At 41.4% G+C, this 23,792-nt stretch overlaps 1 protein-coding gene across 3 annotated transcripts in view; it reads left to right on the top strand.

Annotated features, from left to right (window-relative positions):
• The window catches only part of eps15 (epidermal growth factor receptor pathway substrate 15), a 185,971-nt gene that overhangs the window by 112,197 nt on the left and 49,982 nt on the right, over positions 1 to 23,792 (top strand). For all 3 annotated transcript variants that reach the window (XM_060830449.1, XM_060830448.1, XM_060830450.1), the window contains exons 14-16: positions 16,875 to 17,036; positions 18,167 to 18,364; positions 20,597 to 20,797. In XM_060830449.1, the coding sequence (XP_060686432.1) occupies positions 16,875 to 17,036; positions 18,167 to 18,364; positions 20,597 to 20,797 (561 nt within the window). The remainder of the gene's footprint in view (positions 1 to 16,874; positions 17,037 to 18,166; positions 18,365 to 20,596; positions 20,798 to 23,792) is intronic.

The raw sequence follows: 23,792 nt of genomic DNA, 5'->3' as shown, positions 1-23,792 counted from the left end.
AGAAGACCGTGTTTAATTTAAATGGTGATATGTTGGGAAATACAGAGGGGAGTGGGCAAGCAATTAGAAAGGTGAAAGATATGTTCTCCTTCATTATTAGAGGATTTGAGTTCAAAATTAGGACTGTGTTTATTACAGGTATGCAGACTTTGGTAAGACTATACTTGGAGCAGTGTGTTCAGTTTGGTCTCTTTATCTGAAAGAAGACATCCTTTCGAGAGAGGCAGTGCCGTGAAGGTTCACTCGGCTGATAGCTGGGATGGCAGAACAGTAATATGAAAAATGATTGGTTTGACTAGACATGTGTGTTGAGAGTGGGGTGCTGGAAAAACCGAGCAGGCCATGTACAATCCGAGGAGCAGGAGAATCGACATTTTGGACATAAGCCTTTCATCATGCCCTTCTTGATGAAGAGCTAATGTCCAAAATGTCGATTCTCCTGCTCCTCGGATTGTGCATGGCCTGCTCTGCTTTTCCATTGCGCTACACTCAACTCTGACCTCCAGCATCTGCCGTCCTCATTTTGTCCTAATTGACTAGACATGTCATTAGAGCTTACATGAACAAGTCCGATAGAATTGTATATGTGTTCAGTAGGTCTGGGCACACTAGATAAAAGGACCAAGTTCACAAATCACACAGCACCAGGTTATCATCCAACAAGTTTATTTGGAAGCACTAGCTGTCAGGACACTGCTCCTTCATCAGGTGGATGTGGAGTATGAGATCAAAAGATTACAGTGTCATAGAGTGATATACTGAACAAACTTGGATTGTTAAGTCTTTCATCTTTTAGTATGGGTTGCAGGTTTCGGTTCATTAATATGTAAATCCCAGAACTTCTTTTAAGTCACCTTCTCGAGATAACTGAAGGTTTTATAACAAAAGGTGAAATCTCAGCTCAGGCAATGCATTAAAAGGTATGAGGTCAGACTCTGTCTGTGTCCCAATCTTGAGTCATACTGGTTCTATTTCCATACTGGAATTTATAAAACATTACATGTATTGACTGCATTGACTGCCTGCAAATTGTGCATTGTTTTGAGCATAATAGAATGTATCTGCAAATACAAGTTCACCCCGTAGACGTGTGTGTGTGTGTGTGTGTGTGTGTGCGTGTGCGTGCGCGCACGCGCGTGCATAGAGAGAGAGAGCTAGTGAGTGTGAGAGTGCGCATGAGGGATTGTGTGTTTGCGTGTGTGAAAGCTTGGTAAAGTGTGTACGTGGGTGTGATGGAGTATAAGCCTGTGAGAAGGTGTGAGCCGTGGGTGAGAGTGCGGGGAATGTGTGTGTGTGTGTGTGCGCGCGCGCGCATGAGATAGGGTCTATGTGAGAGTGAGACCATGAGGGAGCGAGCACGAGAGCGAGAAGAGTGTAGTGGGGGGTCACCTGTAGTGTGACATGAACCCAAGATCCTGGTTGAGGCCATCCTCATGGGTAATGAACTTGGCTATGAGTCTCTGCATGGCCACTTCACGTTGTTGCCTATCACCTATCATGGGCGGCACGGTGGCACAGTGGTTAGCACTGCTGCCTCACAGCGCCTGTAGACCCGGGTTCAATTCCCGACTCAGGTGACTGACTGTGTGGAGTTTGCACGTTCTCCCCGTGTCTGCGTGGGTTTCCTCCGGGTGCTCCGGTTTCCTCCCACAGTCACAAAGATGTGCGGGTCAGGTGAATTGGCCAAGCTAAATTGCCCGTAGTGTTAGGTAAGGGGTAAATGTAGGGGTATGGGTGGGTTGCGCTTCGGCGGGTCGGTGTGGACTTGTTGGGCCGAAGGGCTTGTTTCCACACTGTAAGTCTAATCTAAAAAAACCTTGTAGGATGGTCACTCTAGGATCCAAGGCCAAATTTTCCTGACTGCTGAAGTGTTCCCTGACTGAGAGGAAACACACCTGTCTGGCGATTGTTGTGTGGTGTCCATTTATCTGTTGTTGTAGTGTCTGCTTGTACCATGCCTCAGGGCATCCTTGTCTGCAGCATGTGAGACAGACAACGCTGGCCGAGTCACATGAGTGTGTGATTTTTAACTTTGTCCGTCCCAGTCTGACACTGGCTCCTCCATATCACGGATTCGAGGAGGATGTTTCCCCTGGTTAGGGAGTACAGAACCATGAGGTGACAATCCAGGATATGGAGTGGGCCATTTAGGATTAAGATAAAACATTCCTTCATGTAGAGGTTGATCAGTCTGTGCAACTTACCAGCACAGAAGGCTGTAGAGGCCAATTCAATGCATATATTCAAGAAAGAGATGGATGACCTTGTAGACTTGAAAGGCATCAATGCCAATGGAGAGAAAGTGGAATTTTGATATTAAGGTCGAAGATTGGCCATGATCATATTGACTGGTGGAGCAGGATTGATGAGCTGACTGACCTGCTGCTCCTGGTTTCTATTTTTCTATGCTTGTTTCCCTCCAAGTGGTCAGGTGGAACCTCAGCTTAACATCCTGTTAGAAAACTGACACCTCCAATAATGTTTCACATTGCACTTGTAACCAGTATATTCTGACCTCTGGGTGATAGTACTGCTCGCAAATGAAGGCAATTACTTAGCATAAGTTTACATCCTGATAGGTGAAAAAAGACCTGCAAATTCAATCTTTTCATTTAATTTTATCAGGTTTTATGAGATGGGTGTTTTATCCTTTGATTTAAGGTAAAATAAAGTTATGGTCCAGGAAATATGATCTCTTACTATTGTAAATGGATATAAGTCTATATGATTTGGCTATCATGGGAACCTGGGGCCTAAGGCCAATCCTACTGAAACATCATTACCAGCTTTCAACTTGGACATGAATGAAATAGCAGATGAACTTGATGTGGTTAGGCCAGATGCTGGTGAAAGCATGTTCTCTAGCTGAAAAGATAGGACTTGAAGAGATTTAAGGACACTGTAGGATTTACCCTGGCATGATTGGGGGAAGGTATTATTAGAGTCAGTCTTGAACTTGGAAGTCAGTTTGGGAATACTTTGAAGTGACACTGAACTTTCATTTTCCATTTGACTGAGTTGCAAAGTTTGCTGGAAGCTCCATGTAACTTGAGATTAGTTTCTGTAATTTAGCAGTGAGTGAAAAGTAGCATATCAATGTAATATCGGGTTTTCAGTCATGTTGGAAGTTAAGGATGAGTTGTTAATCCACAGTTTAATGTTATTGGTTGTCTACCAAGTAATGTTTAATCAATGTTGCTTTTAGCGTGTTGTTACAATATAAGTCTTGATGTCAAAACTTGTCTAATTTCCTTGCATTATTCATAAGGAATTCAAAATAGATTTTGAAGTTATTGGTTCCATGGGAATTGTAACACTTTGTACAATTGTACTTTGGGTGAACAGCAACAAGGCATCATTGATATGGAGTTCTTGTCTCAAACTGCTAATGTCATTATTACTAACAGATCTACCCTTCAATGAATGAATGATTTTATTGTCAGATATCTGTAGAGAGATAGAATGAAAATTGTTTTGTTGCCACAATCCAGCACCATTTTGAGTTACAAAATAAATGAAAAGAAATAGAGTTCATTTCTGTTCAAATTGGGTCTCAAGCACTGCTCCAGGGCTTCTGTGCGGTGCTCCAGGCCTCGAGGAGTTCATTCTCTGGGAACAGCAATGACGACACCGATGCCCCAGGAGATCTCGGCTCTGCTACTGCTGCTGCCACCTTGTCAACACCACCAAGAGTCACTGTTCTGAGCCTATCGCAGCCAAGAGTCCCCACTCAAGGCACTACCACCACCACAGCTGCAACCTCAAACGTTTCTTCCGCTGCCTCCACCTTCGGGCCCACCTTTTTCAATCAGGACACCCATCGAGGATCCCTTCTCCCACCTCTTTCACACCCCATCCACCTGAACACCCTGTGCTGGCCTTTTACCCGTCCTTGGCCTCTTCATTTCCAACTGTTGCCATGATATCGACTGCTTCAACCAGTCCACCTCCCTCACCCACTCCCACCCTCACAACACGTTGACCTGCACTCCCTCCACTCCAACCCCAACCTCGCCATCAAACCCACAGACAAGGGAAGTGCAGTCGTAGTCTGGCGCCAAGCGCCAACTCGCAGACACCTCCTTCTACTGCCCCCACCTTGATCACAACCTCCTCTCCCATCACCAAACCATCCCCCAGACCATCCATAACCTCATCACCTCTGGGGATCTCCTACCCACAGCCTCTAACCTCATTGTCCATGAACCCCACACTACTCGATTTCTACCTCCTCCTGAAGATTCACAAACCTGACTGCCCTGGTCGACCCATTGTCTCAGCCTGTGCCTGTCCCACTGACCACCTGTCTTCCTACCTCAACACTGTCCTGGCCCCATTAGTCCAGGAACTCCTCACCTACATTTGTGACGCCACCCACACTCTTCACCACCTCCACAATCTTCCTCTTACACTTGCCCCTCCCCCCCCACCTCCCCCCTCACACACACACAACACACAATCCCAGTCCCAAGCCTCCAACTTGACACCACCCTTTAGGACCTGTTCGTCAGTTCTCCAACCCCCCCACCCCACTGACTCACCTTCATCCACCTATCGCTTTCTCAGCTACCCACCCTACTCCCCTCCCATTTATCTCTCAGCCCTGGCCCATAAGCCTCATTCCTGATGAAAGGCTTCTGCCTGAAACATGGATTCTCCTGCTCCTCGGATGCTGTGTGACCTGCTGTGCTTTCCCAGCAATACACTCTGACTTTGTATCTTGGACTTCCCTTTTCAGGCTGGAAACACAAATTTCACAAATTTCCTAATAACTGTCAGATAGTTAATGTTCAGATCAATCTAGCGGCTCTGCTCTGTACTTCTTCCAAGACAAGATCTTGTCATGGCTTTTGACCATGCACCTGACCTCCTGGAACAATGATTTCAAAAGTAATAGCTTTGTCATTTTTCATATCCACAGTTTAACCTTCATTAATTACGTACTTAATAACCAACAGTATTTCACTGGAACAAAAATAAGAGACGCTGGAAAAAGTCTGCAGTTCTGGCAGGATCTGTGGAGAGGAATCAGATTTAATGTTTTCTGATTACCCTTCAGAACTGGAGGATCGTGGTACTTCTTAGTAAAATCCGATGAGTAACATTGAGCTGTCTTCAGTTGAAAGCAAACCCTATCACAATTTACTGACACAGGGACAGTTTTGGGTATCTTTATAATGCTTGTAGATACCTTTTTGTAAGGCAGGAGTTGTGAATTTGAAAAGGTTGTCATTAATGGTCTTAATGCAGAATTCCAAATTGGAAGGTGGGCTTGTAAAGGTTTCAAGCACATTGGATTGGAAAACAGGCAGAAAGGAGGCTGGAGGAAGGATATTCTCAAACTTGAGTGGGTGCAGAAAAGATTTAAAAAGGATGTTGCTGGAACTGGAGATTTTGAGCTAGAGGGAGAGGTTGAATAGTCTGGCACTTTTTTCCTCTGGAGCATTGGAGACTGAGGGGTGACCTAAAAGCAGTTCATAAAATCACGAGGGACATCAATAGTTGATACTCAATTTGTTTGACTACATTATGAATACGCCTAGTACATAAACTGAATTTCATCATACATATTTTTCATTTGACGACAATTACATCTTTTATGGAAGATTTTGGGAGGAAACAGCAGAGTTTATTGATATTTACTTGAGTCATGCTGTTCAGAACTTAATTTTAATGTACTTCAGTAATTATTTCATATACGTCCATTATATCATGTCTCGTTTGCTATCTGTGGAAGCTTTTTGTAAAATCAGGGATTCACTTCCTTTCTTTAAAGGAGAGTAACCTATGATCACCTTTAATGATGACACTAATGTTATTTTGAGCAAAATGTCAAGACATGTTGAATGCAGTTTAAGTTACATTTCTCAATTGTGTGCAGCATTGTTTTTACTTTTTGTTCATGCAAGATGAGATAATCAATGTTGGCGGCATCTGCTGTTTCTAGAAATACAGAGGAGCCTCGATTATCCCAACAAGATGGGCGGGCACTATTTCGTTCGGGTAATTGATTATTCGGTTAATTGATTCATTGCCTTTCCTCTGGGGCTTGGAGTTTTCTTTTAAGTCTGCTCCCCATTCAGGAGACTAGCAGCAGCATAGTGTGTGCAATCCCCCACCCCTGCCCCTCACAACTCTGTCCAACATGGCCCCCTGCCTGGCACCGCAAATCCTGTCTAACACTGCACCTCCACCCGCTTCCCCAACCCTGTCCAAAACCGCACCCCTGCCCGGCCCCCAAACCCCATCCAACACCTCTTCCCCACCCGGCCCCCACACCCCGTCCAACACCGATTTCCCCTCCCCCAACCCCATCCAACACTGCCCCCAAACTCCTTCCAACACTCCCCTGCCCGGCCCCCAAACCCTATCCAACACCACCCCTTGCCCACCTCCAACCCCATCCAACACCAGTCCCCTACCCAGCCCCCTGCCCACCTCCAACACTGCCCCCCCCGCACACCCCTCCCCTTCCGACCCAGTACCGCGCCCCCTCCCACCCCCACCCCCCGTATGACCCCGTCTGCCCCCACCCCCACACCCCTTCCATTTCTACCCGCTCACTGGGGCAGCTGGATTGGACACCGACAGCAAGACTGCTGCGATTTCTGCTACTACCTTTTCGAGGGTGAATCTCCAAATGTATGCGCGCACACAACGTTTTACTGCAACATTTTGACAGGTTTCACCTTTGCCCTGTACAGGACAATGTTAGAGAGATTATCTGCGGAAGGGGGGGGATTGAGGGTACATGCCTGTGGAGAACTCCAGGGAAAGTGTGAGGAGAGACAGAGACGGGGTGGGAGATCAGTCATTTAGAGATGGTGCCTGCGCTCCCATCAGTCCAGGACTGTTCTCAGCAGCACTTTTAGTCATTGTAAACAAAAGATGCGACCAGTGTTGGACACACATCTTTGATGTAATGTTTCTGTCGGGACCTTGAGATCTCTTTTGGATAATCCGATTTTCGGATAATCGAGGGTTCCCTGTATACAAAGTTAAAAATTGCACAACACCAGGTTATAATCCAATAGGTTTATTTGGAAGCACACTAGCTTTCGGAGCGTCGCCTCCATCATCATGTGGTAGCGACGCTCCAAAAGCTAGTGTGCTTCCAAATAAACCTGTTGGACTATAACCTGGTGTGGTATGATTTTTAACTTTGTACACCAGTATCTCCAAATCATGACCCCTATATACAGTTGAATTACCACCATTATTGCACCTTTTTTTGGCTTTTGACGGATTGTTTTTCTTGTTTCCTTACTTGCATGAACTGATCAGACCTGTCAACTAAATGAAGGGTTGGTGATGAAAGCACAATAATGAGAGTTGTAGTTCCTGTAATGTTGTGCTTGGAGACAACATGCCTAATACGGTGTGAAATGTAATTTGGGTGGGAGAAAAATTATTGTTAGGCAAAGCAAGAGTATTGTCTTAAACAATGAAAGTGCAACTGTGTGTCATAAATTTAGGGATTGAGCCAGATCATGTACGTAAGTGATGAATGGGTAGAAGAAATATCTGCAGGTAAGTGTCTACAGTTAGTAAATAGTATTATATCAATTGTCAGCAGCTATGTAACTGACACTATAAATTAATATTGAAGCTTCAAAATTGTTTTTTCTACTGTGGACTTCACTTTGACATGGACAGTTTTGAGAAATTTTGAAATGGAGTGTTGCAGTCCACTCAGTGAAATCTATTTATACATATAGACATCTATTGTACCAGTTTCAAAATTGTTGGGATTGTTTCTTTAGCTTTGTGTGGATTGGTAAGACTCGTATCAGAAGTCTGTCATATCTGCATTTTTACTATGCCTACTTTGGTGAAGGTAGCAAAACAAATATTCCAAATTCAGTGTTTGTTACTTCCTGAAAATTTGGAAACAAAACCTGAGTAACACATCAAACTGTGTGCAACTTACAGCTCCACATGGAATTGACTAAGAAACAAAGTCCCTGTCAAAATATATATACATTCATCATACCTTTATTAGCTGTTATATATTTGATTATCCATGCATTGCCCTACTTTTAGATTAGATTAAATTCCATGCAATGTGGAAACAGGCCCTTCGGCCCAACAAGTCCACATGCCCCTCTGAAGAGAAACCCACCCAGACGCATTTCCCTCTGACTAAAACACCTAACACTATAGGCAATTTAGAATGGCCAATTCACTGAACCTGCACATCTTTGGACTGTGGGAGGAAACCAGAGCATCTGGAGGAACATAGAACATAGAAGGATACAGCGCAGTACAGGCCCTTCGGCCCTCGATGTTGCGCCGACCGAATCCTACCTAACCTATACTAGCCCAATAACTTCCAAATGCCTATCCAATGCCCGCTTAAATGACCATAAAGAAGGAGAGTTCACCACTGATACGGGCAGGGCATTCCATGAACTCACAACCCGCTGTGTGAAGAATCTACCCCTAACATCTGTCCTATACCTACCACCCCTTAATTTAAAGCTATGTCCCCTAGTAACACCTGACTCCATTAGCGGTAAAAGGTTCTTAGTATCTACCCTATCTAAACCCCTAATCATCTTATACACTTCTATCAGATCTCCCCTAAACCTTCTCTTCTCCAATGAGAACAGCCCCAAGTGCCTCAGCCTTTCCTCATAAGATTTTCCTACCATTCCAGGCAACATCCTGGTAAACCTCCTCTGCACTCGTTCTAAAGCTTCCACATCCTTCCTATAGTATGGCGACCAAAACTGCACACAATACTCCAGATGAGGCCTCACCAGAGTCTTATACAACTGCAACATGACCTCAGGACTCCAGAACTCAATTCCTCTGCCAATAAAGCCCAGTACACCATATGCCTTCCTCACAGCACTATTTACCTGGGTGGCAACTTTCAGAGATCTGTGTACATGGACACCAAGATCCCTCTGCTCATCCACACTACCAAGTAGCCTACCATTAGCCCAGTAATCCATCATCTTGTTATTCCTACCAAAGTGAACGACTTCGCACTTAGCTACATTGAATTCCATTTGCCACATTTCCGCCCAGCTCTGCAACTTATCTATATCCCGCTGTAACCTACCACTTCCTTCCTCACTATCCACAACTCCACCGACTTTTGTGTCATCCGCAAACTTGCTTACCCAGCTTTCAAGTCCTTCCTCTAGATCATTTATAAAGATAACAAAAAGCAATGGTCCCAAAACAGATCCTTGTGGTACACCGCTAGTAACTGCACTCCAAGATGAACATAATCCATCAACTACTACCCTCTGTCTCCTTCCAGCCAGCCAATTCCTAATCCAAACCTCTAATGTATCCTCAATGCCATACCTCCGAAGTTTTAGCATTAGCCTACCATGGGGAACCTTATCGAACGCCTTACTAAAATCCATATACACAACATCTACTGCTTTACCCTCATCCACTTCCTTAGTCACCTTCTCAAAGAACTCAATAAGGTTTGTGAGGCACGACCTGCCCTTCACAAAACCATGCTGGCTATCCCTGATCACGTTATTCCTACCCAGATGTTCATAAATCTTATCCCTTACCATTCTCTCTAAGACTTTGCCCACCACTGAAGTCAGACTCACTGGCCTATAGTTACTAGGGCTATCCCTACTCCCTTTCTTGAACAATGGGACCACATTCGCTATCCTCCAGTCCTCTGGTACTATTCCCGTTGACAATGACGACATAAAAATCCAGGCCAATGGCTCTGCTATCTCCTCCCTAGCTTCCCATAGGATCCTGGGGTAAATGCCATCAGGCCCAGGAGACTTATCTATATTCATCCTTTCCAATATTCCCAAAACCTCTTCCCTGCATATTTCCAGGGCATCCATTCTAATTATTTGTGATTCCATATTCACATCAGCAAACCCACGGAGACACGGGGAGAATGTGCAAACTCCACATAACAGTCACCCAAGGCTGGAATCAAACCTGGGCCCCTGGTGCTGTGAGGCAGCAGTGCTAACCACTGAGCAACCGTGCCACCCTTTAATAAATTCAATTCAAATCGGAATATCTGTTTGAGAGAGAAATTTGATTTTCTTTGTAAATGTATGTAGTCAAAGTAGATGACTAAACATTTTAAAATATCCTTCTGTAGTGATGGTTGTACTGAAGGACTTTTCATTGGGTGCACTAAACCATCGCAATAATGTAAATATTTTGATAACTAAATTAGTATCTCAGTCCTGCTTGCTAAGTTGTGTGAAGTGTTGTATCTCTGCGAATAATTTACATTAAAATGGGTCAACATTAAATAACGAGTTTCATGCAATGTTGGCAGAATGTTTTCACATAATTTTGAGTCTGTGGAATGGATTACGAAAATGTTTGCAGTTTTTTATTTGCTTTAGATGTTTGTTTAATTATAGTTATTTTAAAATAATAGCACCTAAAAGCCTTTGCATTTTAAATCTGAAATTCAGGTGATCTCGTTTTACCTCATTTAGAATTGCTGATTTGTAAGATTTGGAGCTGAAGTCTTTGTTGAGTTGATCAAATTCCTCTCATTTCTTTGAGAACAGAATTTTACACCACTACCATGTCATGATAAAATAAATGGAATTCAATTTTACCTGAACTGCAGGGTTAAAGGTGCGGTGTCACCGTGAATTAAAGTTACAGCGACAAAGTTAAAACTGAGAACATGTTGAAAAATTATGGTCACCACACCTGCAATATTTTCACCAATTTCCTTTTTATAAACAAGGATGGAAGACATTTTAATGCTTTTGGATTTGTCACTCAAATCAATTTTTATATTATTTTACTTAGGTGAATCTTACTTCCTGATTCAAAGTTAGTATCCTTAGGATGTCTGACATACTAGCCCATTTCTCCACTGTAATTGCTGATACAATTATTAAGATGCATTTCATAAGTTTTTGTTGGTCTTCAGCCATTCCCTCTTTACTGATACAATTGTTAAAATATTCCTTTTTTAAAAATTTTCCTTGTAAGTTTCTTGCCATTCTCCCTTTTTTGAAAATATATTTCTTACTACCTTTTTGTTCCATTTTGATCTTTGCTTTTCTGGTCAAGATCTTTGCTTTTGTTTTTGCATTTTTGTAAATTTTGTCCTTTTAAGTTTTTTTTTGTAACCTCCTTGTCTTCCATGGTTGGCTGTTACCTCTTCTATTAAAACAAAATGTATGTAATGTAGAAGAATGCTGACTGCCTTTGGGAAAATGGAGCAGGGAATCAGATGTCTTACTGCAATACTGATGAAATAAGGAAGACCAAACTGCAATAACATAATTGACCAAACTGAATACAATTTCAGTTTCTTTAAGAACAATTAGATGAAACACCCCGCTTGTGGAAAGTAAGTGGTTTAGCACTGGTTCTGAAAATGTGAAATGAAAGCAAAATTCTGTAATTGCACAACCGGTTAGGAGCATCTGAGAGAGCTCGAGCTAACTTTCAGGTGGTATGATGGTTGTTGGGTCCGGGTGGGCAATGTCAAAGCAGGTGGAGAATTCACATGATAATGTCATTAAATGTCAAAGGAAGATGGTTAAATTCATACATAATGGAGATCGACTTTGCTTGGTACTTACATGGCATGTATGTTGCATTACAAACTCTTTGTAACAGTTCATTTCTGCAGACCAATAGAATGATAAATGCTTGTACATTTTTTTGAACTACTTGTGAATTTCTTTACTTTTTTTATGCACTGTGTCCGCCCTAGAGTCCACTTCCCATTCAGCAATCTTTTACTATTCAGCACGTTTTTTTCTCCTGTGTGTATATTGTGTGGTATGATTTCATTTCTTGAGTTTCTCTCTCGAAGAGAAATCAGTCTACAAGATCTCCCTCTTCTGTACAGTATTCAAAGTCTGTACTACCAAATATCTGTTTGTTTGTGTTGAACATTGTGCATTCATCAGTGAAAATTCCCACTTTTGACTTTATGCAGGAGCAAAGTCATTGAAACAGTTGGGCCTAGAACATTATGCTGAGGAACTATTGCATTGATGCCTGGAACTGGGATGGTTGGCCAACAATAACCACATCCATCTTCCTTTGTGCTAGGTGTGACTCTTAAACAGTGGACACTCTTCCCAATTCCCATTGACACCTCCAGTTCTGCTTGGTCTCCTTGATGCCACCCTCTGACTTGGGCAGGGGTTGCTTTCTCCTCATCTCTGGAAATTCAGCTGTTTTGTCCAGATTTGTGTGATGTTGTCAGCCGCTGTTAGACCTAATGGAACCTAAACTTAGGATCAATGAATGGGTTATTGCTGTGTGCATGCCACTTGATAGCCATGGTGACCGGGGTGCACTTGTTTTCACCTAAGAGTTTCTCTTGAATGTTATGTTTCGATTGTTGGGGACTGCTTTTTAGCTTTTGGGGCTACTTTTATGATCTTGTTCACTCCATTTATTGGGTAATGAAGTCACTTTATAACATTACTTTCAGTAATTGTGTTCACTGTGCGTATTTGGATTTGCACAAAAGCAGAATTTATAAAGATTCAACAATATTCTCAATTACCAGCCCTATTTAACTTAAAGCCACAATGTTCAAGGAAAATGATTTCTTGATACATTATCAAGGTAGGTAGAGGAGGAACAAAAGATGCAGAAGAATTTGGACAGGCTAGCAGAGTGGGCAGAGAAGCGGCAGATGGAATACCAAGTGAGAAAGTGTGAGATAATGCACTTCGGGAAGCTTAGACTATCTTCTAAATGGGAAAAGGCTTTGGAAATCTGAAGCATCAAGGCACTTGAAAATCCTAGTCTAAGGTTCTCTTCGGGTTAATGTGCAGGTTACTTGGCAGGTAGGAAGGCTAAATGCAGTGTTAGCATTCATTTCAAAATGGCTAGAATGTATGAGTGGGGATGTTCTGCTGGGGCTGTATACAGCCCTGGTCAGATTGCATTTGGAATATTGTGAGCACTTTTGGGCCCTATACCTGAGGAAGGAAATGCTGGCCTTGGAGGGGTTCTGGAGGAGGTTTGCATGAATGATACCAGAGATGAATGGCTTATCATTTGAGGAGCAATTGAGGACTTGGGGTCTCTGCTCAATGGAGTTGAGAAAGATGACGGACAATCTGATTGTAACTTAGAGAATACTGAGAGGCGTGGTTAGGGTGGATGTGGGGAAGATGTTTACACAAGTAGGACAATCTCGGACCTCAGAGTACAGCCTCACAGTTGAAGGGGTGATCCTTTGGAATTGAGATGAGGAGGTATTTTTTCAGCCAAAGGGCCAATACGCTGGAAGTAATTGCTACAGAAGACTGTGAAGGCCAGCCTACTAAGACAAGTTCCTGATCAGTAAGAGAATCGAGTGTTATCAGGAGATGGCAGGAGAAAGGGGCTGAAAAACCTATCAGCCATCATGGAAAGGGAAGCAGACTCACTGGGCCAAATGACCTAATTCTGCTCCTCTATCTTATGGTGCAAGACTATAAGATAAGTTGGTAACAAAGGTTTTATGGTGAAATTAACTAACACATACTTCTAAGTACACAAAGTCTTCATCCTGAACATACCTCACAGTGCTGGAATATTCGAACCAAGCAATTAGTAACCTTTTTTTACTGCATCTCAAATTTCAATCTTTATTTAAGAATTGAGCAAAACTTTACTGTGTCAACTGGCTCTTGGCTCCAGGCCATTGCTCATGATCCTGCTCACAACACTCCAAACTTCATCACCACCAGTTGCCAGAACACTCACCCACCATTCTGCTCTTCTTGCATCACTTTTACTGTTGGCACTTAATTACCTAGCTACTTCCTGCTCTTCAGTCACAGATTGTTCCATTCTCATGTTGCAGCAAACATGGATGTGCAACATCTCTCCCAATGCTTCCATTCTATTCATTATGACTTTTCTGTTGTGAATTTTCCTATGTTGTCTAGGAAATTCAGGGTCAGATTTGCTCCTCTCCTCTGTGTATTTTGAGCATTGCTCTTGGCAGTACTTTTTAGTGATTTGAGAGGAAATTGATGAGCATAATAGGACAGATTGCATGTGTCCTACTTTTTGTGATCGGGACATACCTGGGCAATTTTACAAACTGCCAGATAGGCTATCAAGTATTCATTGAATCCATAGAATCCCCACAACGTGGAAACAGGCTGCTCAGCCCAACAAATCAACATGACCCTCCAAAAAACATCCCCCTACCCTATCCCTGATACCCTGCATTTCCTATGGCTAATGCACTTAATTGACACATCCTTGAACACTGGGTAATTTAGCATGGCCAATTCACCTAACATGCGCTTCTTTGGACAAGTATTGTACTTGTACTGGAACAGCTAAGCTGCAGGTGTAGCTAAGTGACAAAAAAAGCATAGTGCAAGGCACAGGAGAGTAGAAATGGAGTGAGTAAACTAACAATAGATGGGATGAGAAATATGAATGATTACAGCAAAATCAATGCTAGTACCTGTTGATTTAGAGAAAATGACACATTGGTTCTGATCCAGATAGGGACCATCTACATTTAAAGAGAAATTCCAACATCTCATTTTAATCTATGGTATTACACTACAAGATTTTTGTTTTCTTTGAAACAAAACAAACTTCGTTTATATTAATTAAACACTATTGAATTAACTTTTTGTTTTACAACTACGTATGTTTTGCAATCAGGTTTAATTTTCAGTTTCCAAGAATTTTCTTATACATCAATTTTAAAGTTGTTAATTTCTGTAGGAACCCCAGGAGTGTGGCCCAGTGCTCTGGATAATTTTTTTCGGCTCCACTTCAACACCTTCACTTGCCATTGCTTCCCTGTTAATGCCTCAGTCTCATGTGTTGGGCACTTCCTTAATATTTTCAAGCTAATTTGCATGATGCTTTCTTTTGACGCAGGGCTCTGCGGAGGATTACAGTAGATTTTTCCAGTAGCTTCTGACTTAGAAAATCATCTGTTCAGATTGAGATGAAATTTCACCTGGGTTCCACACATGGAAGTATTTTCTGTGCTAATAATGCACATCTTTTCAACTGTCATTTACTTGAGCTGTTTTCTTTTAATGAGTTGCAAACCATCTCAACAAACACCATGATTAATTGAAACCAGAAAACCTTCCTACACTCTACCCATCTTCATGATATAGCTGCTCTGTGCTAACATCAAGTTACCATTTAAAATTTCTTTTTGATTTGAAGTTTTTGCAATCTTTCTGTTTACCAAATGCTTTTAGACAAACTTAGCTCTAACTACAAAAACATTGTGTGCTCTGCCATTTATTGCAAGCATGTTCCCCAGCTCTTTAATTCTATAAGCTCATATGCTGCTTTATGATCTTCGCTTTGGACCTGTTAGCCTTTTAAAGTCGACATTGGCCCTAACCTTTTTATGAAAAATAAGCTCCAAATTTCATTTATCCTGTTTTCCATGGTTAAGATTTTAATTTTGCAACAGCTGTATTCAAAAGCAGGTGATCTATGAATCTAAAAGTGGTAAACTTAATGTTAAGTCTGGAAAGCAATAAAATGACTAAAAAAAGCTTCATTGGAATGATATTGAAAGCTCAAGTAGAGTGAAGCTGGGATAAATCACAATTAAAATGATAGAGTAAAAATTGCAAGCAACTATAAGTGGAAATCACTGTTGTAGACTGCGCACAGTCATTCAGTAAAGTGATCACCCTTTGATCTTAATATAGTGATGAGTGCAGCGCATGCAACACAGTAAACTGAAGGCACAAGCAAATCATCGTTTTGAAGCAGCAAGTGAAAAGACAAACACCACACCTCACATACCTAGTTTACTGTTCTCCTGTGAAATACTGTGGGGTCACTTTATTACGTTACGTTTGTTTTTTAAATTTATTAGTGGGATGTGGGCATTGCTATTTGGTCAGCATTTATTGCTCATGACTAATTACCCTTGAGAAGGTGGTGGTGAGCTGCTTTTTTGAGCCACTGCTGTCTATCTGTGTGTAGACCCACAATGCGATTAAGGAGGGGATTCCAGGATTTTGACCTCAAGGCAATGAAGGAACAGTGAGATGTTTCCAAGTCAGGATGGTGAGTGGCTTCGAGGGGAACTTGAAGGTAGTGGTGTTCCCATATATCTGCTGCTGTTGACCTTCTAGATGGCAGTGTTCTTGGGTTTTGGAAAGTGCTGTATGATGACCTTTGGTGAATTCTGCAGTGCATCTTGTAGACAGTACACACTGATGCTACTGAGCATCAATGGTAGAGGGATTGGATGCTTGTGGTGTCAGTCAAGTGGGCTGCTTTGTCCTCAGTCGTACCAAGCTTCTCGAGTGTTGTTGGAGCTGCACCCATCCAGGCAAGCTGGGAGTATTCCATCACACTTCTCACTGCTGCCTTGCAGATGATTGCCAGGCTTTAGGGAGTCAGGGGGTGAGTTACTTGCCAGAGTATCCCTAGCCTCTGACTTGCTCCTGCAGCCAAAGTGTTTATGTGGCAAGTCCAGTTGAGTTTCTGACTACTGGTAACCCCCAGAATGTTGACAGTGGGGCAGTCAGTCATGATAACACCATGGAATGTTAAGGGGTTGGATGGGGGGGGGGGGGGGGGGGGGGTGATTAGTTTTTCTCTTATTGATGATGGTCATAGCTTGGCATTTGTATGTTCCAAATGTTACATACCACTTGTCGGCCCAAGTCTGGATCTTGTCCAGATTTTGTTGCATTTGAACATGGTCTGCTTCAGTATCTGAGGGAGCATCTTGTTGTATTATTGGATGATACATCAAAAGAGGAGGGCACCCAGCCCAAATTTGAACCATTCTTTAGGCTTTCTTCAATGTTCTAGGTAGTGAAATTAAAATTCTGTTGTGACAATTGCAATAATAATCCACATCAAACACGAATGCATTTTTGTAATAAAAAGTGTTTTCATAACAATGAATATTTTGTCTCCAGGACCTCCAAGATGAAGTTGATAAAGAAAGTACAAACCTCCAAAAGTTACAAGACCAGAGGCAACAAGTCCAAGAAGTGCTCAATGGCTTGGATCAACAAAAACATCAATTGGAGGAGCAGCTTAATGACATTAGACAGAAGTGCACTGAAGAGACAGAGTTGGTAAGTCCTGGTTGCTTGTGATTATAATGATATGGATGATTGGCTAATGGATTTGTGTGTTTGATAGAATTCATTCAACTAAGGTTCCAGTACTTAAAGTCATATTCTATTTAAATGTCACATTTATTTTCTATTGCTAAGCAATTGCAGAAGACACTTGACAGAGTAAAATTTCATTCCTGACAGTGCACTTCAATTTCAATGCTACACATGTCCCAAGGAGTTGCTGACTGGAATAAAGGTTCTTTACTCTGTGTAATAGCAAAGCAAATGAAGACATCTTCTTCATAAAGGTTACTGTTTTTTTTCAAAAATACAGTGGACATTAGATCAGTTGAAAATTTCTAATCTGAGATAGATTGATAGGATTTTGCTGGCTGAGGCTATTAAATGAGTAAGAAGAGTTACTGTACAGATTAATCATCTAATTGGTGGAAAGAGCTCAAGAAGTGGAAAGGTCATATGAATTTAAATCTACAATCATAGGTATATTGCAACAAGATATTAAACTTTTACCGTAATAAACTAATATCAACATCATCTAAACACTTCTTAGCAGCCAACTAATGGTCTTAAACAGATATCTCTTAGTTATTTAAGTAGTAACCCCATTATTCATTATGTTACATTCTTTACAGGAACGAGTCTGCAGTTACTCCCAGCTTCTTACATGTTTGCTTCTGCCCATTTTGCTGAGCCACATATTGAAATTGTTTCCCTCAGTTTTAGAATTCCAAACCAACTTCTGGCAGCAAGGCCCACAACAGTAATATTTTCTTGCAACCTTGCTAAGTTGAATCTTGGAGAGATCATAATTTTCACAGACTTATGCTCTTTAACCAGAAGTCAAGTTTTCATCATTTGTTGCCAGCCAGCATGCTGAAGAACCTGTTTGTCCTTGTTGCTTGCAAGGGTTGCTATATCTGTCCTGAAGAGCCTGTATTCAGTCATTCCAAGTTAAAAGTTGGTCTGCATGCTATTACAGTGTGACCTTTGAACCTATGGAGAATAGGATGCAGCACGTTCTTAAGGCATCGAGAAACAGCATAACAGTACTTTTTTAAAAAATTCAGTAGAAAGCAAATGTGTTTGCATCTGTTGTACATTCACATTGTTCACTTTGGTTTCAGATCTCATCACTAAAGACTGAAATTTCAGCTCAGGAAACCCATATATTATCTTGTGAAGAGGAGCTCATCAAAGCAAAGGAGGAGCTGAACCGACTTCATTTGGAGACAGCAGAACTGCAAGAACGTATGGAGGCCAGCCAAATGCAATTGGAGCCCATGCAACAATCTCTACAGACATCTCACCATGAGATTAGTCAGGTAAATGGGTCATTGTTTGTAAACATCATAGCACATTATTTTATTACATCTGAGAGGGAGGGTTGAAATGTTTATCATTTACTGCAATATCAGAAATACTAGCAAAAGTAGTATCCAATGAGAATTTCATATTGTGCAACATATTTTAGTTCACTCTTTATTGCTTTATTTATAAAAATGCATAATATAAATGTCACATCTCCTACAAAATTAGGACAATAGTTTAAAAATGTAATTCATTGGCTGTGAAGTACTTTGGAACTTGATAACGAACTGAGCAGTGCTTTGAATTCCAAGTTCTTTCAATATGGTCAGTATTTAGGTAATGCTTCACTTTATTTTTAACCTTCAGATATATCAGTCATTGGCTTTAGGCCCTGTTTGGTTTTGGCAAAGTTGGTCTTTTATGTCTTTACTGCTGTATTTGGTTATAATGAGGGTATTTTTTGGTGTACATTCATTGAAATGGGTTTATATTTTGAGAAAAGATTCCAAGTTATTTCTAGCATGATAGCTATTGTCCACAATCTTTGCTTATTTAAGTAAACCAGGAAGTTTTGTTGTCATTTAGATGGAGTTACACAGTGAATGTCAATTTTGAATGATAATTATATAAATTACATAATGCTAATTTTTTAAAAAAAATTAAGTTTATTCTAAAGCTGTTGTCAGATGAAGCAATTAAAAGAAAAGGCTAAGCCTCTCACTTTGTAGGAGGATTTGGACTAAAGAATATTTTAAATATTCCCCTTTGTAACCTGGACATGGCTTTGAAAGTGTTTCTAGTCAGAAAATGATCTTTTTGAGGACTACTAAAGTTCAAATGTATTGTGAACGTCAGTTTTAAATCAGTGTGGCTGAACAGCATGAATGGAATTTGTTAACTTTCTTAAAAGATTTGTGTAGTCTGGCCGGTTGATACAGTTGATTTCGGGATTGTTCAGCCCACTGTCTATTTTCGAGACATTTGAGTGATTATGACTTACTCCTTCTCAGATTGCAGTCTGATTAATTTTCTAGATGGCGTTAAGGGCTTTGTATGTAACCATGCCATACCTGACCCAAGACCCGATCTGTCACTAGCTGGAAAAAGTTGTGGACATAAGTCATCTGTGATGTTGACATATCCCTATGATAAATAGTACCGTGTAGGTGCATGCTGTTCTAACCTTGGTGGTCATCTCTTTGTTTGGATAAAATCAACATTGACACCTTGAGTGCTGTTGTGTCCTTCATAGAGGCAATTCATTGTGGGTGAGTTACATAGTTTATTTTTGTGCCGCTGCTCATTACACTAAATTACCAAAACAGACACAATTTATATTGAAGAGGCGAATTAAATATTATACTTAACCTCTGTATTTCATGTTCAGTAACTGATAACTCATTCTTCTGAATCCTGTGTGGTTGTATATGGTGCTACAAGAGCAGCTGACATGAATTTATATTACCATTTATGTTCTTGCTACAAATTTTGATCTAGGGCAATTTAAACTGCTACGTCTGGCTTTGTAGTTTTGAAACTACCTGTATTAAAAACTTGTTTCGTTTTCTGGTGACTTGAGTATGTGCAACAATCAGTACAGTTAAATTGAAAGAATTTGCAATTCATTGGACTTGTGTATAATTACCTGCTTTTTAAAACTGCTTGCTAATGAGTAATGTGCATTTTTATTTCGTGGATGCAGTAACCTTTTATTTGCTAAGTGAGTCTTAGTCAAAAACTAAAAATCACACAATACCAGGTTATAGTCCAACAGGTTTAATTGGAAGCACTAACTTTCGGAGCGACGCTCCTTCATCAGCTGGTTGTCGCAACCACCTGATGAAGGAGCAGCACTCCGAAAGCTAGTGCTTACAATTAAACCTGTTGGACTATAACCTGGTGTTGTGTGATTTTTAATTTTGTACAGCCCAGTCCAAACCGGCATCTCCAAATCATTAGTCAAAAACAGTTTGGAATTGTAAAAGATCTGGAAATAAAATCTAGATTAAAAAACTTGTAAAAATGTACTCTAGCTGTACACAGTTTCCATTACAGTTAAATAATATTGGTATTTCCTATCAAAATGCCTGTTTCATACAAAAAATGGTGCATAATTCATATCCACATTAGTTCTGCTGCATTTAAGATGCTTTATAAGTTTGTATCGGTGTGTGCTGAATCTTTCAGATTGTCTATTAAATACTTGTCCAACATGTGTCATGATTACTTGAATTTTATATTCAAAGGCAAAATCTAAGTTGTCTGAACTACAAGAATCTGAGGAAAGCCTCAACAATCAAATGAATTGGCGTAGTCCTGTGCGACCTGCTGTTGTCAATGGTAGTGTTGAGCCGTATGATTTCAGCAACAGTGTAAGTGAGCCCACTGACCACAAGGAAAATATCGAAAAGCACAGCCCATTGGAGAAGGAAGCAGTTATTAATGAGGTAAGCCATTGCATATGTTACTGAGTTCACATATTGTGATTTTAAAATCTTTAATTCAATATTTGCATTTGCTCGAAATGTTATATATATATCTTGAAAATTTAATTTTTTGTTCTTTCCTAGTTTTTGAGTATCACTAACTCATCTCAACATTTGTTGCTCATTCCTAATTGCACAACACCAGGGTATAGTCCAACAGGTTTAATTGGAAGCACACTAGCTTTTGGAGCGCCGCTCCTTCATCAGGTGATTGTGGAGGGCTCGATCGTAACACAGAATTTATAGCAAAAATTTGCAGTGTGATATAACTGAAATTATACATTGAAAAATTGATTGTCTGTTAAGCCTTTCATCTCTTAGAATACAGTGATAGTTTCACTTCTTTCATGTGTAAATCAGAAAAGCCTTTTTAAAAGTGCATTCTCGGGTTAGCTGCTAACAATGGTGATAGCTAGACAATATTTTGAAGGTGTTAGCCCCCTGTGTTCTCTGTCTATGACCTGATGTTTAGATTGATTCTAATCCAAAAAGTGAGATAAGAGTTTTACATAACTTCATGCAGTTTTTGAGCTCAGAGTTCTACATGAATGTATGCAGTTTTTGAGCAAAATACAATGTAACCTTGCAAGTACAAATTCACCCCACAAAATATATGTGTGTGTGTGTGTGTGTGTGTGTGTGTGTATATGTGTGTGTGTGTGCGTGCGCACGCACGCACGCACGCAGAGTGTCTGTGAGGGGGTACATGTGAGAGTGTGGGAATGTGTGTGTCTCTAAGGGTGTGTGTGGGTGTCTGTGCACACGTCTGTGTGTACCTGTGTCAGTGTGTGTGTAGGAATATCTGTGTGTGTGTAGTGTAATGGTGATCACCTGTAATGTGACATGAACCCAAGGTCCCGGTTGAGGCCCTCCCTATGGGTACCGAATTTAGCTAACAGCCTCTGTTCGGCCACTTTCCTCTGCTGCCTGTCCCGAAGTCCACCTTGGAGGATGGTCACCCGACGGTGCGAGGCTGAATGTCCTGGACCACTGAAGTGTTCCCCAACTGGGAGGGAACCCTCCTGTCTGTCGATTGTTGTGCGGTGTCCATTCATCCGTTGTCTGCGTTGTCTAGACAATGTTGGCCATCTTATACGTTGCAGGCAAGGATGCCCGGAGGCATGGTACGTTAGGGAAACCGAGCAAAGGCTACGACAACGGATGAATGGGCACCGCACAACAATCGACAGACAGGAGGGTTCCCTCCCAGTTGGGGGACACTTCAGTGGTCCAGGACATTCAGCCTCGGACCTTCGGGTGACCATCCTCCAAGGTGGACTTCGGGACAACAGCAGAGAAAAGTGGCCGAGCAGAGGCTGATCGCTAAGTTCGGTACCCATAGGGAGGGCCTCAACCGGGACCTTGGGTTCTTTTACATTACAGGTGATCACGATTGCACTACACACACAGAAATCTTCCTACACACACACTCTCACATACACACGGACACAGGTACACACAGGCGCGCACACAGACACCCACACACACTCACACATGCACCCCCTCACAGACTGTCTGCACTCACTATACACACACACACACACACACACACACACACACACACACACACACTCACTCACTCACTCACTCACTCACACTCTCTCTCTCTCTCACACACACACTTTCTCTCAGGCACACACACTTTCTCACATTCACACGCACACACAGACACACTTTCTCACACACACACACACACACACACACACTTTCTCACACTCACAACCCCCACCCCAGACAGACAGACAGACACACACACACACACAAAGACCCACATGCACACACATATTTTGTGGGGTGAATTTGTACTTGCAGAGTTACATTGCACTTTGCTCAAAAACTGCATACATTCATGTAGAACTCTGAGCTCAAGAACTTCATGAAGTTATGTAAAACTCTAATTCTCATCCAAAAAGTGAGATAACAATCTAAACATCAGGTCATAGACAGAGAACACAGGGGCTAACACCTTCACCATATTGTCTAGCTATCACTTTCATTAACAGCTAACCCGAGAATGCAACTCTTTAAAAAAAAGAGGGTTTTGTGATTTACACATGAAAGAAGTGAAGCTATCACTGTATTCTAACAGATGAAAGGCTTTACAGACAATCAATTTTTCAATGTATAATTTCAGTTACATCACACTGCAAATTTTTGCTATAAATTCTGTGTTACGATCGAGCCCTCCACAATCACCTGATGAAGGAACGTCGCTCCAAAAGCTAGTGTGCTTCCAATTAAACCTGTTGGACTATAACTTGATGTTGTGTGATTTTTAAATTTGTACACCCCAGTCCAACACCGGCATCTCCAAATCATTCCTAATTGCAGTTTAGTGTAGTGGTGAACATTGAAACAATGGTGTACACTAAAATGGTTAGGAATGGTTTTGACTCAGCGGCAGGGAAGTAGTGGTAATATAGTTCCACATCAGAATGGTGTGTGTTGCTTGGAGGGTAATTTGCAGGCGATAGCGTTCTCCTACTCCTGTCCACCTGCCTATGGGATAATGATCAGAATTTGGTAGGACCTGCTGAAGGACCCTTGGAGAGTTTCTGCAGTCATCTTGTAAATGACATATACTGTGCATTGATTGTGAAGGGAGCAACCTTTAAGGTGGTGCAAAGAACATTTAATCAATTTAATTGCTTTGTCCTTCATGGTTTTGAGCTATTTTAGTGTTGTTAGAACTGCACTCATCTGGGCAATTATTCCATGACACTCCGGACTTGTGCCTTGTAGTTGGTGGACAGACTTTGAAGAGCCAGGAGGTAAGTTACTATGGAATGCTCAGCCTCACCTAGTAGGTGATTCAATGGTGATAATGCTATGAATGTCTAGAGGAAATGACTTAATTCTCTTTTTGGGGCTGGTTATTGTCTAGCATTTGTGTGGTGCAAATGTTACTTGCCACTCAGTCTGAGTCTGAACATTATCCAGTTCTTGCTGCATGTAG

The sequence above is a fragment of the Hemiscyllium ocellatum genome, chromosome 9 (assembly GCF_020745735.1).
Source record: "Hemiscyllium ocellatum isolate sHemOce1 chromosome 9, sHemOce1.pat.X.cur, whole genome shotgun sequence".
Taxonomy (NCBI): domain Eukaryota; kingdom Metazoa; phylum Chordata; class Chondrichthyes; order Orectolobiformes; family Hemiscylliidae; genus Hemiscyllium; species Hemiscyllium ocellatum.
The sequence above is the reverse complement of the archived record's forward strand: the minus strand, read 5'-3'. Positions and strand labels throughout refer to the sequence as shown.